At 34.6% G+C, this 24,057-nt stretch overlaps 1 protein-coding gene across 2 annotated transcripts in view; it reads left to right on the top strand.

Moving 5' to 3' along the window:
- Positions 1-24,057, top strand: part of LOC119071460 (neurotrimin) — a 116,499-nt gene that overhangs the window by 38,387 nt on the left and 54,055 nt on the right. For both annotated transcript variants that reach the window (XM_037176317.1, XM_037176316.1), the window contains exons 3-6: positions 1,967-2,064; positions 16,562-16,730; positions 19,889-19,927; positions 21,213-21,371. In XM_037176317.1, the coding sequence (XP_037032212.1) occupies positions 1,967-2,064; positions 16,562-16,730; positions 19,889-19,927; positions 21,213-21,371 (465 nt within the window). The remainder of the gene's footprint in view (positions 1-1,966; positions 2,065-16,561; positions 16,731-19,888; positions 19,928-21,212; positions 21,372-24,057) is intronic.

The raw sequence follows: 24,057 nt of genomic DNA, 5'->3' as shown, positions 1-24,057 counted from the left end.
AAAACCAGCAGTTGATAATATAATTTAAGACTAAATTGCAGAGTACACAGTTAGAGTTATGTCTGACAAAGGGTTGAAAGTCTGACCATTCCAAAATGATAGAAAAATGCATTATCAGATATTTGTCCTGCATGATGTGAACCTTCATTTTTCAGGTATTTTTCATGCATTTTCCATGCGTACTTGCATGCCCTAAATCATCTTTGTGTTTAAAAACCAATTCACTGCAGCCAATATATATCACATGCATAAATTCTGAGTACCATTGTCCTATGCCTTGTATCATACCTTCACGTCTAGTTTTATTGACTTACATCACTTTACGTGAAATGTTACATGACTGTCTTCTCTACTACACTGTAGAGTCTACAGTGAATCGGACCTACGTTATCATGTTCAAGATGAAACGCTTCCTTGTCACTCTTCACTTGTGTTATGTAACAACTATATAATCCGAAACCGTTACCAACTTTATATCTATAACAAAGATTCATCTGCTCTTCATTTGAATATTCTTTTGTAGGTGAAAAATGGCCTTTTAGCTCCCAATAACAAAAGGTTTTGCTGAAGCTCTCCGGTTTTAGATTCATCCTTTGGGGCCATATAAAAATATAAATTTTCCCTTTATGTAATATCATTTTAACATAAATATCTAAATATATTTTTATATTCAACCCCCAATAATATTAAATTCAATTCATTGTATTATTATGATTTATCTATTTCAATTTCCCAGTTCTCACAACAATAGTCTCGGCCTACAGCAAGTATGAACACATATATATACAGACAGACGTAAATACCGAAAATCTTTACATTTTTATGGTGTCGGTAGGCAATTGAGGAATATTGCTCCAAAAGTTGAATGGGAATTGTTTCGTTTTCTTCAAATTATTTTCTTGTATTTTAATGCGCTTTTAATCTATCCGCTTTTTGTTTAGAGTCGTTATGAATATTTTAATATTAACTAACGTTTCGAATTTACACTTCTTTCACCCTTCTAAGAACTCATTGAATATTTTGTAAGTCATCTCCTGTGTTTTTAATATCGTTACACTTTGCCTGTTATACATCCGGCAAGAGCATATACCAGTTTTTATTTAAATACCCCAATACGGAGTCTTCATATAAAATATGCTTTCCATGAATTATTGTTTTTGTTTTTGCACTCCTAATATAATTCCACATGGAATAAGCAAAGGTTGTTGACGTTAATTGCTAGTTCCATTTTTTTAATCTTTCCGTTTTTTTTATTTACTGTTTTGTAACTCTCAGGTGCATCTAGTAGTTTAAACGTGTATTGAATTCGATGCATTGAATTACATTTAAAACTACTATGCACCAGCCCTTGGGTGAGTCCATTGACCGATAAGACTTTCTGTCATTTTAGAAGATCTGGCACTATGACGCAATTTTAATTTTATTATTTCCTTTCAACAATATCAGTTGTTAGGGGTCATTCACAAAGTGCGCACGCTCCGAAGGGTTATTTTTTCAAAAAGCGTGCAGAAACGTGCGGTGACCAGTATTTTCGGTCAGACCGAAAAATTTAAAATTTGTATTGGAATTATCGCCCGGAGAACTATCACCCAGGAATTATCACCCAGTTCGATTGGAATTATCACCCGGGGAATTATCGCCCAGGAATTATCGCCCAACTATCTGAGAATTATTCACCAGCTGAGGAATTATGGCCCAGTGAATAATAGTAATTCAATTGGCAATTATCACCCAGTGAATTAGTGGGCACGAAATAACATCCACATTAGACAATTGTCATCATCTTGTAGGCATGCACAATTAGTCTAGCCAACTGTGCATCATCTTAAATGGATGCACATTTAGTCTAACTAGATCCACGTTCTCCTCAACATCGTAGCTTATCAGGACCATGCATAAACACCTTAAAAAATCATCTATTTCTTCGTCATCAATATTTACGCGATTCACTAAATTTTATTTATAGATTTACCAAAATTTGGCGAGCGTCTTCAAAATATTACTGTTCCGGTTGGTCGAGATGCTGTGCTGATCTGTGTCGTGGATAATTTACAGACCTACAAGGTAAATCTGTTTTTCGATTATACCTACAAAACAAAACCTTATAAGCACATTACTATAATATTATTGGAGTATTTGGTTCAAAACGGTATATTCTTCCAAATGCAGCAGCATTACTACAATCTCAGAGTTGAGAATTGTCACTTGAAATGAGGGAGGCGTTTTAAAAATTTCCTTATCATGTCCGTTACCATTACGAAAGTGACGCAAGTAACAATTACAACAAAAAATTTCAATATGTATGACGGGAAAATTGTAATCCATCTCATACTTTTACGGGTTTATTAAATATCATAATGATCAAATAACACTTTCCAAAACTACTAATGTCAGAAAAAGGCGTCTTCATCAAAAAAAAACTTTTTTTTAGAAAATTTTACTAATAAAAATTGTGTTTCAAGTGTTGTGTCATATTCAAAAATATGTCCAGACAGAAAGACAGCAAAGTCGAATGGTCTGCCACTTTGTGGGGCAATTTTTTTTTTGTAAAGTTTGCTTTTTAAAATATTTTCTCGATAAAACGTTACGGTCCAGGCGCAGAATGCGTCACCTGAAATGATATCAGTTGTTTTTTAACAGGAACTTGCGTCACATTTCCCTTACAGAGGGGTTTTGACTGATTGAGAATCTTGTTAAAACCCGCCCTATTTTATGTGCCGATTGAGCTTACTTATTTGGCTTACCTAGCACATTATGTGTTTTCTATCTAAAGCGATAGGAAAAGATATACAAACCTATTATTACACTCGCACGATATGCAGTAACAGTAAGAGTTTCTTAGGTTTAAGCGTCGTTGAATACCACTGAGAAATATATGAAAACGGCATGTATTTTGATGAGTAATTATTTATTTCATCGAGCTGGTTTTTCGATAGACTCGATTTGTTTTCTATATGTGGTGTGGTACAAGTGGTTCATAGATTTTAAACGATTTTTATATATTTCTTACTCAATATAAATGCCTTTTCCTTCACCTAAAATCACTGTCGTTATTTCAACACTAGTTAGAAAAAGTCTTAGAGTTAAATAGCGTCAATACAAACAACACACTCTACGGCAGAGTCGAAGTTTTGCTTGATTTTTGCAAGTGGTTCCAGCCGATATAATTTTGGGTCATTTTGACTTAGAGTAATTATACCTAGAGAGGAAATTTGTACGACGAAATGTGGTCCCAACATCAGTTTGTATAAGATACATATTTCGGATACTTTTACACCTTGTATTGGTGCGTTGACGCTTTTTCGCTTTTGATGGTTCAATTTGCCCTCCTAATTAAACACACATACCAATAAACATTTCGTATTTCATGTTGTGACCACATATTTTACGAAATTTTGTTCGAAATTTCCTCTCTATAATTTAGAAAAAAGTACATTAGCCACATTAGCCTGTGTACTAAATTGTACTAGATTTGTGTGACTGAAATGTCATGTGTTTTGTTCGGAAAAGGCATGTTAAACGCTTAATATTTAAAACTATTTATGCTGCAAGAACTGTAAGGGTATGAAAATTAGAGTCTCGGCCTTGCCTTGAACCTGGTAAATGGTTCTCGAAAATAAAACACCCTTGCAGTTCTTGCAACATTTTTTCATGCAATTTTCAAAAAGCGCGGCTTCGTACGAGTCTATTTTACAAACTTTAAGTGTTTGCCATTCCTACTCGCTTGTTTTGACTCCTAATTCCTGTAAATTTTCCATGTTGAGGATTATGTCTTTTCCAATAATATTTATGAGAATATAAAGCTGAAAGATAAAAGTTTCATGTGTAAATTTATGTGCTAAATGGTTAAAATAGTTTGGTCTAGCACATACTTTAACGTCATATCTATACTCTCTGTAATTCTTTTTGATTTGGTTAGTATGAATTTCGGGCATTTGTTTTTAACAACAGCTTTGAAGATTTTTTTATTGTTTTGAAAGTTGTTCGTCTGTCATTATGTCCGAATAAAATTAACGCATGTTTATTATTTACATCCGGAATGATAAAAATGTCTGAAACTTTATCATTAGCGGTATTGATTAATATTATTCTGGTCATTGTGCTTCGTGTTTTATTTCAATCTATTTCATTAACAACAGCTGGTGCTTTTTAGCCCTGTACGAAGTACTGGGGGCTTATAAGATAAATATGCCGTTTGTAACATGTTGAATTGGAAGCAGACGGTAATGACACTGCATTTGTTCATAGATATCGAATCCGCAATAAAAACAAGGCATCAGAACTATACTAATAAGCCCATAACCTCATTCCTCCGTTATGAAAATGCTTCCGTAACCTTATTGCGTACTTGACATTATTGCCTATTTTTGCAAATTAACTGTAAATGTTCATCTTTAAAATTGCGCTTAGCGCAATTACAAAAGCCCGTACGAAGTACTTCTCAAGTATAAAACAAAAGTTTACGATGTAATTTTTGCAATCCGAATTTACAACTTCTTTCAACAATTTTCTTTCGGTATTGAATTATCTGTCAAACGAAACAAAAAGTAGTAAAATCTGATGAGATATTCTCGATTTATGTACAAAAACCAAATGGGGCCACAAAGCGGCCTTAGTATGGAAAAGAAATAAGGAACTTGGTCAGATTTTCCAATAAAATCCTAAAAGCCTATTTTCAATTTGCACACGGTGAGGCTTAAAATTTTTAAATAAACGTGTAAGTTAACATCCAGGTTTTTTTCATAAGTGAGTTGGGGGAGGGAAGTTCTGTTCAAGTAAACAAGTTTTAGCAAAATCCCCTTAGCTGCTCCTGAGAACCAGCACCAGCGTCAGCGAGGGCTTGTGAAACAGTGAGGACTTATGATTTACATTGGAATTGGTAGAGGGAAAAATTCTAAGATTTACAGTGTAAAAATTATGGCTCTCGATAATTCCTTCATCGAGCAATAAAAGTAAAAATTTCACCATTTTAAAAGACTGATATATTCTTTACAAAGCAACCGGGGAAGCCTTTGTATGATTATCCTATACAAGTTTTGCGAACCCTTTTGAACAGCAAAAAAATTATTTTTGAATCGAAGTTTTCTGTTACATTTTCAGAAATTGCTCTTTTAGGCTACCCTCGGTGAACTTTGGACGCTTCAATACCTTACTGGTCAGAGTATTTCCTGTCAATTTGGTTGCTTATATCAGGGCCTATTTTCGATAATTAAAATTCTCTAAATTATCAAAAAATTCTCTAAATTCTCGAAAAATTATCAAAATTATCGAATTTAATTTTATAGAATTTCGATAATTTTTCGAGAATTTAGAGAATTTTTTGATAATTTAGAGATTTTAAATTATCGAAAATAGACCCTGGCTTATATGGTAGCCTGGGGTCTCAGCTTGACAACGATACCAAATATGCCATACCTAATGCTTTACAAGAATTATTTATGAAAAAGTTTTGCATTGAGGTCGCTCTACTCGCAAATCTAGAGATATCTTTCTAAAACTTTTTCATCAATAATTCTTGTAAAACACAAAGTATGGTATATTTGGTATCGTTGTAAAGCTGAGACTCTAACCTACCATATAAGCAACCACATTGACGGAAAATACTCTTACCAGTAAGGTATTGAAGCGTCCAAAGTTCACCGAGGATAGCCTAAAAGAGCAATTTCTGAAAATGTAACAGAAAACATCGATTCAAAAATAATTTTTTTGCTGTTCAAAAGGGTTCGCAAAACTTGTATGGGATCATCATTCGAAGGCCGTTTTCCCCGTTTGTAAAGAAGATATCAGTCTTTTAAAATGGTGAAATTTTTACTTTTAGCTACTATTGCTCGATGAAGAAATTATCAAGAACCATAATTTTTACACTGTAAATCTTAGAATTTGTCCTTCTACCAATTCCAATGTAAATCTTAAGTCCTCACTGTTTCACAAGCCCTGGCTGACGCTGGTGCTGGTTCTCAGGAACAGCTAAGGGGATTTTGCTAAAACTTGTTTACTTGAACAGAACTTCCCTCCCCCAACTCACTTATGAAAAAAACCTGGATGTTAACTTACACGTTTATTTAAAAATTTTAAGCCTCACCGTGGCAATAAAAACTTTTCTTACAAATAAATTCGATAAAAAACTTCTTGACAAATTTCAATACAAAATCATCAATATAATATGCTGTAGATAATGAGACAAGAAGAACGAAATTTCGAAAATATAGCACGCATACAAGTGCAAAAAATACGGGTCACAACACAAAACGAAGAGAAAAAGGAAATCGAGAATTGCAGAGTTTCAATTATTTTCAAATATTTGTATGACATTATTTCGCGCGCTTTCTCAAAACGTAAGTTACGTTACACATACATTCATGTGATCTTTCCGCATAAAGTTACTTTGACATTACTTATCTACCCTATATTATATCGATGGTCAAAATATGTTTTTTATGCAATTTATTGTTGTCATTTTTCGCCAAGACGTTTTTTATGCGATTTTAATTAGAACAAAATAGTAAGAGGTTTTTTATGCAGTTTCCTGACGACATTTAAAACTTTTTGTCGAAAAATGGCAACAAATAAATTGCATAAAAGACATGAGTTTTTCTTGCAAAGTAGGGCAGAAATGTACTAGATTATTCAGAACCCTAGTCAAATCAGCGCTCCTGTCTGGATAACTTTAATCTGTCGTGGGATTAGTTGACATTATTGACTTCATCGTTCGGATTTAGTGCTAGCGTTATTGTTTGGCATTTATTGTATCAAAATTTGACTTTCCCTTAAAAGATTACAGCTAGCTTTGATTTCATATGCCTTTCGAAGTTTTGGCAAATTTACTCACAATGATTAAAATAAAGCGGTGACGTTTATTTGAATACATATCAAAATGACGCTTCCTGATAAACATAATTATGTCGTATTAAGCGGATAACTATCTAGCTAATCCGTTTTTCCTCTATTTGCAATCTAATTTAACAGATTGGATGCCACGTCAACGTCAACTAATTATGTAACCATATTGAGTACATTTTATGTGTTTTAGGTATTTATTGCGTGATTCTTTTTTATTTTCTTTTCCTTTCTATTTCTTTATGTTTTAGGCTTGGAAGTTCAAGCTGACGACGAATTTATTTCTTACATTGTACGTAGTACGAAATTCTTCAAGGTACCAGGTCGTTTTCAATATGATGTTTACAATAAACACAAATTTTACACGTAAAAGTAACGCACCAATACATGTCCATAATGTACTAAAATGGTCGGGCGCGTATGAATGAATAGGACATTCAATATTTTCAACGTTACGCTTGTGCAACGGACCATTAGAGTAGATATGAGAGTAAATGGTTCGTGGTGTGTTTGTGACGTGACATGTAATTGAAATGAAAAATTGGTACACGTGTGGGCCCGAACCTATAATCACTGATCCACGTTGTTTAAGGTATCTGTAGATACAGTGGGAAAAACTTATGAACTAGGCAGTATAGAGAATTTTGGATAAGTCCATAGTACTCTAGATCTTAGCATTACCGCTCAAATGTCAGATGCCAGATTTGAAGTCTATTTGACAGTTACAAGTGAATATTTTTACAAAATTTAGAATTACTATAGGCTTTTTTGATTTAATCAGGGGACGAACAGGTACTGGCATTGAGACTTGCTTACGCGCATAATAAAACTTATCAAGATTTTATTATATTTTGCTTGTCTGTATTTTAGGTGGACTTTACGGGTGGCAATTTTGTATACAATGAACGTCGATTACGGAAATTTATTCGAATTAATTTTTGTTTGCGGTCTGCAATTTTCTTTTAATATATTTTGTTGTGTAGTGGACATTAGGGAGTAAGTATTTGCTTTTGATATAAGATGCGAACAAATTAATATAATAAAGTGTATTATGAGGCACTTTTGGACTTGTAGCTCGTTTCGCTGTTATTTGCGGGGGTATATATAATACACACACACATATATATAGAAGAAGAATGGTGAAATGTTCAAATGCTTTCACGACTTCCTTGTTTCCTTATTATTTTTTATTCAAATTGTTTCTAGCGATCATCAATTAATTAATGATCCATAGCACGTTTCTGCTCTCATGCACTCAGAAAAAGAAAATTCAGACAATACTCCGGGTATGAGTAAATTTCTCGGAGAGGTGTAATATACTTCACTGACGTATATGATACATGGGCACTGTTTCTTATACGTGAGCCACATTGAAAACATAGTTACGTATTTCGATTGTCACTCATTGAATTGGAACCATATTTAAATTTCTTAACACGAAGAAGATAAACTACAAAAAAAATATTTTTGTAAATTAGAAAAATTCTCGACAAAATCCTTTCAATTTTTATGAAGTAATTATCAGAAAGTTGTTTAAGTTAAAATTATCTATATTTGATCCAGGTCCATAACTATCCTGCCATCAAGTAGTAACTAATTCCTCATTCCCGGGTAAAAATGTTGATTTTTGACCAACCTCAAAAATCGAAGAAAAAGTTTTCGTCAAATGAGACAACTCAACCAACCTCAAAAATCGAAGAAAATATTTTCGTTAAATGAGACCACTCAACCAACCTCAAAAATCGAAGAAAAAGTTTTCTTCAAATGAGACATCTCAACCAACCTCAAAAGTCGAAAAAAATATTTTCGATAAATGAGACCACTCAACCAACCTCAAAAATCGAAGAAAAGTTTTCTTCAAATGAGACCACTCAACCAACCTCAAAAGTCGAAAAAAATATTTTCGATAAATGAGACCACTCAACCAACCTCAAAAATCGAAGTAAAAGTTTTCTTCAAATGAGACCACTCAACCAACCTCAAAAGTCGAAAAAAATATTTTCGTCAAATGAGACCACTCAACCAACCTCAAAAAACGAAGAAAAAGTTTTCTTCAAATGAGACGCCTCAACCAGTCTCAGAAATCGAGGAAAATATTTTCTTCAAATGAGACCACTCAACTGGTCTCAGCAATGAGACTACTCATCTGGCCTCGGAAATTGTATCAACGGTTTAAAATTAGAACTACAAATAGATATATCTGATTTAGCAACATGCGTAACGTCGATGGCAGTCCAAATGGAAAGTTAAGCATCATTCGTCGCGGTTAGTACTTGGATGGTAGACCAGAAAAAACATTACAAATAAGAAAAAGGTAAAAAAAAAATCAAATATTACTAACGATTCTATAAATAATTTCAGTCGATTTGGTCTAGCGAATTATAAGAAAAGTAAAGGGCAGTGGCCATCTGTGAACTCAACAGAAAAGTACAAAAAAAATCTTGCGGATAAATAACGAACGAAGAAAAAAGTTCCAAAGCATAGCCTAAAAAGAAATCAAATTTGAAAAGTCTCAAACGGTCTAGAAAAAACTCAAAAAAGAGAAGTCTCAAAACGGTCTAGAAAAAACTCAAAGATTAAAAGTCTCAAACAGTCTAGAAAAAACTCAAAAATTAGAAGTCTGAAACAGTTCGTTTTTTAAATAAGACACTCATTTATCCTCATCCAGTCTCACAACGTCTAACAAATCCAAAATGAGACCACTCAACCAGTCTCACAACGTCTAACAAGTCCGGAATGAGACCACTCATCCAGTCTCACAACGTCTAACAAATCCGAAATGAGACCACTCATCCAGTCTCATAACGTCTAACAAATCCAAAATGAGACCACTCATCCAGTCTCACAACGTCTAACAAATCCGAAATGAGACCACTCATCCAGTCTCATAACGTCTAACAAATCCAAAATGAGACCACTCATCCAGTCTCACAACGTCTAACAAATCTGAAATGAGACCACTCATCCAGTCTCACAACGTCTAATTAATCCGAAATGAGACCACTCATCCAGTCTCACAACGTTTAACAAATCTGAAATGAGACCACTCATCCAGTCTCGAACATCCTCCATAAATCTTTGAAATGAGACCTCTCATTACTTTCGGATGAATTCCGATGAATTTTTGGATGAATTATCGGTCTCAAAGGTTCGAAATAACTAGACTCATCCAGTCTCATCTTCATATAAAAATTTCAGTCTCAAAAGGGTCTCACCGACACCTTCTATTTACCCGGGTTCTTTATGAACTTAAAATAAATTACAGCCACCTCAAAATGATTAGAAAGAAATTATGTGATTCCTTATATTTTTGAGTTCCAACGTTTCCACACATTTTGAACTTAATACTAGCGTCATCTGTTCGACGCTGATTCACTGAAACAGAACTTTATGTCCACAACGATTCCGCACCAAATTCAAAATTTCTTGACAAATTTTTTTAAACCAATAAATAGTATAAAATCGATAAAATCAAAGAAGAAAATTTGTTTCAGAGCAATCAAATCTTACTGTAAGTTTCAATTACTCACAGACGTGCGTATCTCTAATTGAGGAAAATTGAAAATAATATTTTCGATTTTTTCGACATCAACACATGGACGCTAAAAATGTAACAATGACCATTTAATCATTTGACATGTCTGAAAAGTTACAAAATGTACAAGGCAGTGTCAATGTACAAATTGCACATACGCATGCATGTGTGTATTTATTGTATTTTTCTACTAAACTAACTAAAGTAACAGAATGTGGCTTCGATATGAAGTAAATTGTTTTGATGACTGTGACTACAACTAATTGGTTAATATTTTGATGGACAAAATGTCGAAATAATTATAAATCATCAAAAGTTGTGTTGTTAACTACTGCGCTTCCCTTACAAATCACTGTACAACACCTTGATGCATGACGTGAATGTTGTTTTTTTCTTCATAATTTCTTTCATTTGATCTATTTATTGTGCAATTGTCAATCAATCGTGTAGTCTTTGAAAGAAAATGTTCGGTGTTTGAATTTTGGATTCCTTTTTATGCCATCAATTTTTATGGTAACATTTTTGTAAATCTTCTAGTTCAAATAAAATCGCAAGCAGAAAATGCAAATCATTTTTTTTTACATTCGTTAAAATAATTAAATAACTTTCACGAAAATTTGTTTCGTTTCATTTCAAATATGTTCAATTGTAAGAGTTACAATTGTAACGTGAAATGTACTATACCCTCCATGATGAGCACTCTGAAAATTGAGGAATGCATTCAATACATTGTTTTTTTTTGTTGACATTCGTATCATAGTTTAGAAATTTTTCGATTCTCTAGTGGTGCTTCCAAAAGTAATGTTTTTTGCGTATTTAAATTATTTCAAAGTTATTTAAATTTTGTTATGTTATCGTACAACTTTCAATTGTTCAGTTGTGAATCTTTTTTTATTAAATTAAGTGGTGTAACTAGCACGAAATCACGAATTTCTACCTGGTGGAAAGTGTTTTCATACTTCCGACTTACGCAAGCATTATCTCGCTTCCTTCCAGAGTTTTACGAGAAATTTGAAATTAATAGAAGTGTTGAACTACAATCGCTAAACTGAACTGGTGAGCATACGTTATTTTGCACCAGCTGGTCCCATTTGGAATTGTATGTGACCAGCTGGTGCAAAATAACGTATGCACACCAGTTCGGTTTAGCGATTGTATTTCAAAAAAAGGGTTAAAATTTTATGAAGGTTCAGTAAGATCTTGTGACAGGTCTTTTCATAGTCTGTGTGTTTTTTGGACTACTTTCAATACAAAAAAAAGAAACAAAAACAATTCACCAAAAGACCTGTCACAATGTAAAAACAAAGCTAAATCGGTAGATTTGAGTGATGATCAAAAATTAAATTAGATTTTATGATCTTAAGATCTTACTGAACCTTCATAAAATTTTAACCCTTTTTTTGAAATAGTTCAACACTTCTATTAAGTTGGAAGTATGAAAACACTTTTCACCAGGTAGAAATTCGTGATTTCGTGCTAGTTACACCACTTAATTTCATAAAAAAAGATATTGAAAGTTGTACGATAACATAACAAAATTTAAATAATTTTGAAATAATTTAAATGCACAAAAAGCATTACTTTTAGAAGCACCACTAGAGAATCGAAAAATTTCTAAACTATGATAGGAATGCCAAAATGTCAACAAAAAAAAAAAAACAATGGCCTGAATGCATTCCTCAATTTTCAGAGTGCTCATCATGGAGGGTACAGTACATTTCACGTTACAATTGTAACTCTTGCAATTGAACATATTTGAAATGAAACGAAACAAATTTTCGTGAAAGTTATTTAATTATTTTAACGAATGTCAAAAAAATGATTTGCATTTTCTGCTTGCGATTTTATTTGAACTAGAAGATTTACATAAATGTTACCATAAAAATTGATGGCACAGTTATAAAAAGGAATCCAAAATTCAAACACCGAAAATTTTCTTTCAAAGACTACACGATTGATTGACAATTGCACAATAAATAGATCAAATGAAAGAAATTATGAAAAAAAAACAACATTCACGTCATGCATCAAGCTGTTGTACATTGATTTGTAAGGGTAGCGCAGGAATCACTTTCCATATTTTAATTGAAGTGTGTTAACAACACAACTTTTGATGATTTATAATTATTTCGACATTTTGTCCATCAAAATATTAACCAATTAGTTGTAGTCACAGTCATCAAAACAATTTACTTCATATCGAAGCCACATTCTGTTACTTTAGTTAGTTTAGTAGAAAAATACAATAAATACACACATGCATGCGTATGTGCAATTTTTACATTGACACTGCCTTGTACATTTTGTAACTTTTCAGACATGTCAAATGATTAAATGGTCATTGTTACATTTTTAGCGTCCATGTGTTGATGTCGAAAAAATCGAAAATATTATTTTCAATTTTCCTCAATTAGAGATACGTACGTCTGTGAGTAATTGAAACTTACAGTAAGATTTGATTGCTCTGAAACAAATTTTCTTCTTTGATTTTATCGATTTTATACTATTTATTGGTTTAAAAAAATTTGTCAAGAAATTTTGAATTTGGTGCGGAATCGTTGTGGACATAAAGTTCTGTTTCAGTGAATCAGCGTCGAACAGATGACGCTAGTATTAAGTTCAAAATGTGTGGAAACGTTGGAACTCAAAAATATAAGGAATCACATAATTTCTTTCTAATCATTTTGAGGTGGCTGTATGTTAAAAAAACGTCATGTCATTGTTTATGTGCGCTGCGTTATAAGGGGGCCCGAATGATATACGCATAACACGTAGGAAATTTCGCTCAGTGTGTAGCAGAAAACCAACCAGTTCACTAAACATACGATTGGTTGTGTCATTTGTATTATACCGAACCGTATTCAGCTTTGAAAAGCAATGAAGCAACGCACTTCAAGCTAAAATGATCATAGTTGACAGCTGCCAAATAGAGTACAATCTAGTATGAAATGGCTTTTTACGGTATTTTACAGTTGTGTGACACACTGTCAAGTTTCAGCACTATATTTAGAGTACCTGTAGAAATATTGAGAAGTCCGGAGGAAAATATGATGACTTGTGTACTAGAAATAAAATACGTCTGGATACAACGAGTAACAAAATGGAAGAGAGTTTATTCAGTAAACTTGTCAAATATGTACATAGTTCATGTAGGGTTTAAAGCACAGCATTTATACGAAGTTAGTTGAGATTATCAACGTCCCAACACAACCACTTAATCGAAAATAACTTCAATTGCAAAAAAAAACTACTTGACTCCCAGGCTAGAAATTCACAAAATATTTTGATTTGTTGTTACCACATCCTTCGGTTTGTTCGATTTACCAAACGACTTCAAATTGAAACGCTTCCAACCATCCACGCGACCCGATTTCCATTCACCTTTACTTCGTTTTGATGAATTTCTTTTGCTCTAATCGATGAATGACCTTGATGACCATTGCACTGCCTTCCACTTTCATCGATTGAATCAACTTCGTTATCAAAGGCGCCATTTCCCCGATCGAATGAACCAATCATCTCCAAATCGAGTACTTCCCTCCTTTCATTGTATGATTCTTCGCTTGAATCATTCACCAGTTTCACATTTACAACCACTGAATCGGAACCACTTGTGACCAACAGCTTCACTTTGACCACTTTTCCATCCAATTCACCGTCTCGACCTCTGGTTAATCTTATCCACACAGGAAAGTGTCAACGCATGACTAAAACCACTAAATGACTTGACTGGCTTTACGCTTGACCAACGACCAAACATGCATAGGATTGGCATTACACTTGACCAACGACCAAAAATCATTTCTCGAGACTTCGCATCACCGCGAATTTGTTTTGGTAGATGAAACCTCCATCCATTGTCGATTTTGTGCGAGCGCATGGTATCACCATACTTCGATTTCAATGCTTTGTCGAACACCGAAATTCTCATTTTCAACCGAAAAAGATCCAGTTAATGCACACAAATACTCTAATAGTCGAATTCCGGTAGCTATGCACACAAGCACCTCGATCGAAAAATCTGTGAACACAATGCGAATCAATGTATCGGCCATTGTGTTAACTATTGTGCTTAGCTTGGGTGTTGTCGAAATACGATCACTTGACTTCGTTGATGCCAGTTCCACTCGTCCCATCAATCCAGAAGATTTATTCGATTTTTCCGGGTACTTCCACTCGCCTATTTCCTCGTCGCAAGGACAATCATGCCACTGTAATTCTTCTCGTACGTAGCACTTAACGATTTCAGCCACCATTTCGAACGATTGCTCAAAACTACGCGAATTTAATATTTTCACTTGAATTTATGATCTCGTTATTAAATTCGAAAATAACAGGGGGCTTTCAACGTTTTCTGGGCCCATAACCTGTAGAAATATTGAGAAGTCCGGAGGAAAATATGACGACTTGTGGACTAGAAATAAAATACGTCTGGATACAACGAGTAACAAAATGGAAGAGAGTTTATTCAGTAAACTTGTCAAATATGTACATAGTTCATGTAGGGTTTACAGCACAGCATTTATACGAAGTTAGTTGAGATTATCAACATCCCAACAGTACCACTAGGGATTGCAAACCACCGGTTTAAACCGAACCGGTTAACCGGGCTATTTTAGCCAAATCGAAACCGCGGTTTTTAGCCAAATCGAAACCGCGGTTTTTAGGCATAAAAACCGGGGTTTTCGGTTTTTAAAAGTCATTCCGAAAATCCAAAATTTATTTAAAAAAGTACTTAAAAAGCTTGTTTTTTCTGCCTATGTCGTATTATTGGAGTTATCCTTGTTTCCTAATTATGACATGAGGAAGGTGTGATATAAGGTGAAAAACATTGGTCTCGGAATTTTGACATTTTTAATGATTTCAAAATAAACATTAAAAAAAACTTCAAAAAATTCGATGCCGGCGTTGTGGTCCTTGCACAAAAACTCCTCATGACATGTGGAATGTGTAGTAGATAAATAGAAGCACCGAATAGTCTAGTCGATAAGGGCAAACGTTTACCAAAATCAGTTGCTCAAACAGCACTTAAAATGCTTCTAAAAGTATTGTAACAAGAAGAGACATAAATTTTTAGGCAAAATTTTTTGGTCGTGACATCGAAAACATTATTAAACACAAGATGGCTGTGTTTGAGGACCGAATCTAGAGACTGTTTATCAGCATTTACTTAAGTGTTGACAGTGTTGACACTGAGAGAACATTTTCGAATGCTGGACTTTTATGTACAAAATTACGTTCTAGATTAAGTGATACGAAAATAGACGCATTAGCGTTTTGAAGATCTTATTTTCAAAACATAAAATATACAAAAAAGAATGTAAAGTAACATATATTAAGTATCTGCGGGAAAATTGGTTTATCTTCGAGGAGGAGGGTTGTATCCTGCGCCGAAGTCAATCCTCCGAAATTATAAACCATTTTTTCTGCAGAAACGTAAGATATTTTATGTGTCGATGCAAAGATAAACCCAAATTCCCTCTCCAAACAGATTGTAAACAAATTCATTTCATTTCGTTGAATAATTTCGGCATAAAAGCGAAAAAAGTATTAAAACTGTGAAATTTAGAAAAAAAAGCTTTTTGATCTTAGGGTTGAAAAAACCGCGGTTAACCGGTTAACCGCGGTTTTCGGTGGAAAAAACCGAAACCGCGGTTTTTGAATTCGAGTTCGGTTTGCAATCCCTAAGTACCACTCATGCTTGAAGAGCATTGATAGCAGGCAAAACGTGAAAAATTATGAAGAAAAAACAGGAGTTTCATTCGTGATTTTTTCGTTCGACATGTGATACTACTTTCAAATGAAAACATTCTATGTAAAAAATATGTGCTCGATTTCTTTCCGATACGCGTCGTCGCACCCTAACTTCGAGCATCTGTTTTGAGATAGGCACATCATTTTGCGAAACGCAAGTAAATCGTAAGATGTCATTAACGTCGAATTAATGTCATCACCTCCCGCCAACTATATCTTCCTAGGTAAATACTTCTGATTTTCACTGAATTGTCATAAATAAATTAGAAATTCGTTGAGCATTTATTTAACATGAAATTTGGCAAATAAAGTATTTAAAAGAATAAATGTCTCATTGTATTTACTGTCTCTGAACACGATTCGTGCTAGCACATAATTTATTAATACGATTCAATTTGAATGATTATGAATAGTTTTTATTTTATTTCTACTTAGATTGCATGGTTGCGTGTTGACACTCAAACAATTCTCACCATACAAAATCACGTAATCACCAAAAACCATCGAATGGTAATCACACACGCAGAGAAACGCGCCTGGATACTAAGAATCAGGGACGTTAAAGAATCAGATATGGGTTGGTACATGTGCCAAATAAATACCGGTAAATGATTTGCATAAGTTAATAGTTTTAATATTTTATAATTTCTAAATATGATTTTTTTTACGAAAACTATAGTACCGTTGGTAGTGCTCGCGCACATCTTCGACGCAAAACATTGTTCTTTTTCCAATCGGTTTGCTCTAAAGTCATTTCGCAATGTCAAAAATCATCCACAGAAGGCAACTTTCAGGTTGACGAAAATTTTAACGAAAAATTTACAAAGAAATTTGTTGACGTTTAGGTTATGTTCATCTATGTGGATCAAATCGTTGTCGTTCCTGTTGTCAAAGTTCGGGTTTACCGGGCTTACAGTTATTTGGAACAAACCTATATTATAAGATGTGGTGCCACACTAGACCAATGACACAAGACAAAAAATATGTTGATGGTTGTACCATGTACCAGTTTTATTGCCTGCATAAATCAAAGCAGGCTTTTAAAAAAAAAGTGCTCACACATTTCATAGAATGCATGCTGAATTTCAATTGAAATATTTTGAGATTTTAGTTTTGGAGCGCGTGTCGTCCTCTCAATTTGTCAAAAAAAAACTTCGTTTCAAAAGCAACAGGCGTGAACAATTGTGTCCACTAGCGTTGCGATCACCTGTTGGATTTTGTGTGTTATCTAATGCTAACCAACTTCGCAAAAGCGGGATATTTTTGAAATTCTTTTGAAAGAGAACGATTAAATGGAAACGAGCCATCAGAACAGTCGGAGGGTTTGCTCCGTACAAACCCGTATATCTATTGCGTACGTGACCCTAGTGCGTCTGTCACCCTACTTTGACCGTAAGCCTATTGCGCCGGTTAATGTAGTTAAAGTAAAATTATTATGTAATGTGTACATCTTACAAATTACGCATATCGCAATTACGAAGCCCTGTACGACGTTCCTTTCAAATGGAACAAAAATTTCAAATCGCCCTAAATTTTTTTTTTTTTTTAGTATAAATACACAAATCGGCCTCAGTCCGAGGACCCAAATTTAAAATTTTTTTCAACTACATTATATTCGGCCTTTGATTACCTTCCAAATGAAACAAAAATTACAAAAAACGGATGAAATCTGCTCGAGTTATATGTAAAATACATATAGGGCCCTAGTAGCGGCTTAGTCCAAGGACCCAAATTTAATGTTTTTTCAACAACATTCTATTCAGCCTTCGATTACCTTCTAAATCAAACAAAAATTACGAAAGACGGATGAAATTTACTCGAGTTATATGTAAAATATACATAGGGCCCTAGTAGCGGCCCTAGGCCAAGGACCCAAATTTAATTTTTTTTCAACAACATAAAACCTTAAATCACTTAGGTGGCCCTAACTCACGAAGGGCCGACCCGAATATGCCCATTTTCGAACTTAGCCTCACTATTTCGACTATCTTTCAGGGAAAAAAAAATTGAAATCGGATTTGATTTACTCAAGATATCGACGTGACGGACAGACGGACAGACAAAATTTTTATTGCAGATTCGTCATCTATGAACATAGGCAAACACTTTGCCCTTACCGTCTGCTTCGAATTCCATCAATTACACACGGCATCGTAATCCTAGAAGCCCCTTTGTACTTCGTACGGGGCTAAAAAGTAACTAGAAAGTGAAGCAATAATTCGGACCAATCAAAAATAGAATATTTTCGAACCTGAGAAAAATAAAAGCATGGAATTGTATAGAATAATCCTGAAATGAATTGTTGAATTTACCTCAAATTCAAAAGATATTGCGCTTTTTTGAAGTTAGTTAGAATTAGTTAGCACACAAAATCATCAAAGTGCACTAGGTACTGTCATCAGTTTCGCCAACTGAAGAGATTAGTTATTTTCCATAATTTAGGGGCCATTCACAAATTACGCACTCACCTGAGGGGGGGGGGTCAGAAATCAGACATTTTTATATGAAAAACGCGTGCGAAACGGGGGGGGGGTAAAAATTAACCGTCCACCGCGTGCGTAATTTGTGAATGGCCCCTTAGGCCCTGAGCATGAAGTAGTTATTTACGTTGTGGACGATAGATGTAAGGCAGTTTCGCGAGTTGTAGCCAACCCGAGAAAATTTCTACCAAACGACCGTTTTCAGCCCCGCCACATGAAAAAGTAACTCCCGTGACTGACAGTACGGATGATAAACACTCTAAAATACCAAATGACCACAAATCTTAAATACATGAAAATGTTTGTCGCACTTTCTTCATTCCTTGACAACACGATAACTTGAGTAATACTCAACGGATTGTTAAAAACTTTTTTTCGACGTAGAATTAAATTCCTGAGGTTAAGTTCGAAGACGGGCTTTAACCGGGTCCGAAAAGAATCTTTGTCTCGTCGCTTTTATAACACGATAACTTCGATTTTTAAAACTTTTTTTCTTTAATCGACGAGGAATAAAATGTCTGAAGTTAAGTTCGAAGATAGATACAACGGACGGGTGACCTCTTTGATATTCCCAAAAGAGTTTTATTATAATGCGTAATCGCATGTGGATTGAATGACATCAACTGGATTGTATTCTTTAAAAATGTGACTCGTTTATTTTCTCGAGCTGTAAGTTGACGTTAAACCAAGCGTAAAGTTCAGATTTTATAAGTAAGTTTTCCATACAAACTGGTTGCCATTTTCGTTCGTTACGTTCATTCAAATCAGAAAAAGAAAAGGCATATCGATAACTTAATAATTATCGATATATCGATTTCCGTTATTACCGAGGTTATTATCGATCTTCTTCTACTCCTTCCTCGCTTAATTTTTGCCTACAATGTATGCAAAAATATTCCTAGATTTAGTTGTTTCAACTTTCAGAGTCAGCGAGGTTTGATTAATCATCGATATCGATAAAATTTATTTCGATTGATATAATCGATAATTTTGAGCGTCTGAGAGTTTGTATGTTAGAAGTGTCTCTGGCTCAGAGGAGTCTCCTAATCCTAAGACACGACTAATTTTCAAACTCAGCAGGCATATTGTTTGGAACTCGTTCAGGAACCAAAAATTCTTTCACTGAGGTTTCAATATGTTAACCTTGACACGTTTGACGTTGAGGTTATATTTCTGGCGATGTATTTTTGTTGTGAACAATGAGACAATAATTTAGTATCTTTACGTAGTATTAATCGCTTATTACTTTAAATATGCTTGTAATGCATTTCTTTTTTTACAGATCCGATGAAGAGTCAAGTTGGGTACTTGGATGTTGTCGGTAAGTTGTACCTCAAGCCTTATTCCTTTTTTTTAACGTTATGAAATTTTTATTTTTAAAAGCGGTGTTTTCGATTAGCAACTAATTTCGAAACGAATAATGAAAAACGTATATGAAAGCAAAACTCTACATACCTGTCCGTGTAAATAAAGAGACATGTATTTCCCCTTTTTAAAAAACTTGAAACTCATGCGAAAGTTGTGGAATCCAAATATTTTGCGTACAAATTGTGGTTGTAATTAGCATTTGTATGGAAAACGTAAAGTGATTTAAAACATGTCATAGTATAAGTAAACTAGGACCAAACACGTCCGACATTTCGAATTTTAGCAATTACGACTCAACTGCACTTTTTCTGAAGTGTGGCTATAACAACGACGGAACATTCAATCCAATAAGAAACGTTAAAACGATACAAAAAAAAATTAAAATGTCATCGCATTCTGTGACAATTATCGCAGCATTATTAGAAAACGTATATTCCATAGATTCGACGGCGCTGTTCATATCGTAGAGAGGAGACTCATCTCGTTCAGATGGTTGTCCTGGACTCCCAGATATTCCAAATATGTCACCCAACTTGGAATTTCTTGTTGACACTCGCTCACATATACCAAACTTCGCTCAATGCGAGGTGACTGGTGAGCGTTTGGTAAAATTTCAGCTTAGCTGGTAGCTGGTTGTAATATTACGAAAAAAATCACGACGCAGTCCGGTGTGGAGTGTCTTGTATGAGCTGTTCTTCTGAATAAGACTGTTGCCCAAAATCTATAACCGATTGCGGGGTTGGTTAGGTTAGGTTAGGCGAATAAGCCAGTTTGAGTTTCTGAATTATATCGTCGATCAAATTAGCATACTGGTTAAAGCTGTAAATATAATTATTGATGAACCTGCATGAACGAAAATTAGGCTACTTCTGGGGTCAGGAATGTTAACGATTTTGAAGTCTCTGGATAATTGTCAGCTGTCCTTGACATGGTTTGATGATTAATCGGCTACGTCACCTAGGACGTCAGCGATGAGCTTACTCAACTTGTATGTGGGTGATTGTATGGTATGGTGGTATATACTGATCAATGTGTTGTATTTTCGTTTGGCTTCTTTTTGTGGAGTTTGTTAAGTCCGTAAACTGCTGGCGGGTTTTCAGGTATTCTTCCTTCTAATCGTTGATTTTATTGTTTAATCGCCACGTAGTTATCAGCCGGCCTTTTTACGCTAATAGTTTTTCGACTCTTGTAATTTAAATTAATTTCATGATTAATGCAGATCAACATATTTTTTCAAGTACCCCCAGATATTTTGGACTATCCAACAAGTACTGATATGGTGGTGAAAGAAGGCAGCAACGTGACTCTAAAATGTGCTGCAACTGGCTCTCCAGCACCAATAATAACGTGGCGAAGAGAAGGGGGCGAACCAATTAGTTTATCGGGTGGAGTGGAAGGTAATTTCAAATATCCTAAAATGTAAAAAAATAGATGTCTGCTTTGCTATTCAATGCACAAACCTTATTCGATAAAACCAGTTCACTCAGCAAACAGTCAGCAAGCACACATGTTCTATCGAAATTGCAGTTGTCAAAATGATTTCGAAACCGACTGGAAGTTAACGTTTCTTTTTCATTTCTTGTTCGTTTTTTATGTTTTTGTATTTACCTCGACCAGGCCCGTAACTAGGATCGAACTTCAACGGGGCAATTTTTTCGTCATACAAATCATGTCAAACACATGTCAAAATATGAACCAAAAAGTTGAAAATTGGGCCGTCACACATTAACCTCATTCGATGATTTGTGAAATAATTAATTCTCGACTCGACGGATCGAATTCGAACAAAGTGTAGTTCTTTTTCCCCTATGTCAAACTGAACTCAATGAATTTTTTTTCCTTGGATGAATATTATGAAAGATATCGATGTTTAGGATTCGTCGCAAAATTTCCCAAATTGTATACGATCATATTTCGGTCAATATGGATTCAATTAGTAAAAAATATCTGAACCGTCAGTTTGGCATGGAGAAAAATAGAATTACACTTTGATTGGCTCGAATCCTTCGGTTTAATTTTATTTGTACAAATCGAATGACCTTTTCGAAAGAATTTAATTTGTACAAAAGTCATTCGATTTGTACAAAAGTAAATAAACCGAATCCTTCGAGTCGAAAATTAATTACTTTTTATAATTTCATATATGATGACATAACCACATTTTTTTGACAATTTCAAAAATGTCGTCATACGCATTCTATACGGTGAGGCGGATGCAACGCCATCTGTTATCATTTCTCTGAAATTAGGTCACTTATTTCAAAGTCACCGACTGTAATGTGAACAACTTAAAAAAAATAAAGAAATCAAGGAAAACGTACTAATTTAAAATAATAACGAAAATCAAAGGGGCAAGAGGGGGTGAGGCATGCATATCGTGTTTTATTTTAACTTCATCCAGAATCCGTTTTGAAAAATGTAAAACCACAATAGATGATTTTCATTATACGATACTCGTCAACGTAACCCACTTAATTTTTCGTCTAGTACTCCTTAACCTCAATTAATTGACGTTAACTGCTTTCAATTTACTGGTTTTTACATGAAAATCGTTCGTTCAATTCATTCGATATTCGTCGACATGTCTGACAGCTGTGATCGTGTCTGACGTATAACGACCACAGTTGGCTTTCAATGAAAAATAGAATTGTTTGCGTCAGTTTGACCAGTCCAGTCCTGAGATCAGTTTACTACTCAGTTTCCTCAGAACTGGCGAAACTGACGCAAGCAATTTTATTTTTAGACCCATACGAAGTACTGGGGTCTTATAGGTTTACGCATACGTTTGTAACACGTCGAATTGGACTCCCTGAGTAAGGGGAAACCTATTGTGGTTGTCTAGAGATGCCAAATCAGTGAAAAAAAATGTCCGTCTGTCTGTTTGCACGATAACTTGAGTAAAACGCATCCGATTTTGAAAATTCTTTTTTTTTCCGTTTGGTAATGTCAACAGACAGGCTAAGTTCGAAGATGAGTGATTTTGGATCGACCCCTCCCGAGCTGTGGCCCAATAAGTGCTTTACGGTTTTTCGAAGATATCTACGGACATTCAAACGTTACACTTGTACGCCAAATAAAAGGTATTTACAATACCGATCGACGAAAAAAAAGTTTATGGAAGTCGGATGACCGACTCGTGAGTTAGACCCCTTGGTGTGAAACAGGCACAGGGCGGCAAGCAGTTTTTGCTTGTAGGTCGGCCACATTTGAACATATCGTCTGTTTTAGCTTTATTAGATAGGTATTGACCGTACCAATCAGGGAAAAAAACGTTTTTGAAATTATGTTCTCCGGAGCGTGAGCTAGGTCTCTTGGAGTGAGCTCTTATCTGGCTACTCGGCCGTACAGTGAACGTGGAGTATTTTGTCAATATCTCGAGTAAATTTTGACCGAATTTCATGATATTTTTTTTTGTTTGAAAGGTATTAACGAATGTAAAGCGTCGGTAAAATTTCCGGTCTCCTAACAAAATGGCTGCCGGTGGCCATATTGGATTTTAATAAAAGTGATATATCTTGGGAAAAATGGTACTTAGAGAGTTTCTGTTAACATGGAAATAATTTGTTATGTGTGTGGGGTGTTTCAGGCATTCCATATATGGACATCTATATATATCTATATTCACCTATATTGAGCTATATACAGGCATATAGAGCTATATAATAGCATATTCATCTGTGAAATGTTTATTTATAGGAAAATATAGGTAAATATAGCGGTATATAGCTGTTTAAATAGGAATTTATGAAAGTTGACTTCGTACGGGGCTGTCTATATTGCCTCCGGCAATTTATTTGTATATGTTAACAAGGCAAAGAAAGATAATGTAAGTGATTTTAAAGGGCGAATAGCTTTTCAGTAGAGAATGAAGTAAAAGAAATGAAGAGTTTCACAGTAAAGGCTTTTGATACGAATAGGTGTTTCGTACGGGTCGGCGTTAGCTATGTTTTTATTTAAAGCCAACAATGACAAACGGAGGCTCGCTTCCAAAGTCATAAACCTCTAATTTTTATTATATTTCAAATATATTGATAATTATTGGATTTACAATGAAAAAGACGGTCACATGTATTAAGAGTTGGC

This window comes from Bradysia coprophila, assembly GCF_014529535.1.
Source record: "Bradysia coprophila strain Holo2 chromosome IV unlocalized genomic scaffold, BU_Bcop_v1 contig_5, whole genome shotgun sequence".
In the NCBI taxonomy this organism is placed as follows: domain Eukaryota; kingdom Metazoa; phylum Arthropoda; class Insecta; order Diptera; family Sciaridae; genus Bradysia; species Bradysia coprophila.
The sequence above is the reverse complement of the archived record's forward strand: the minus strand, read 5'-3'. Positions and strand labels throughout refer to the sequence as shown.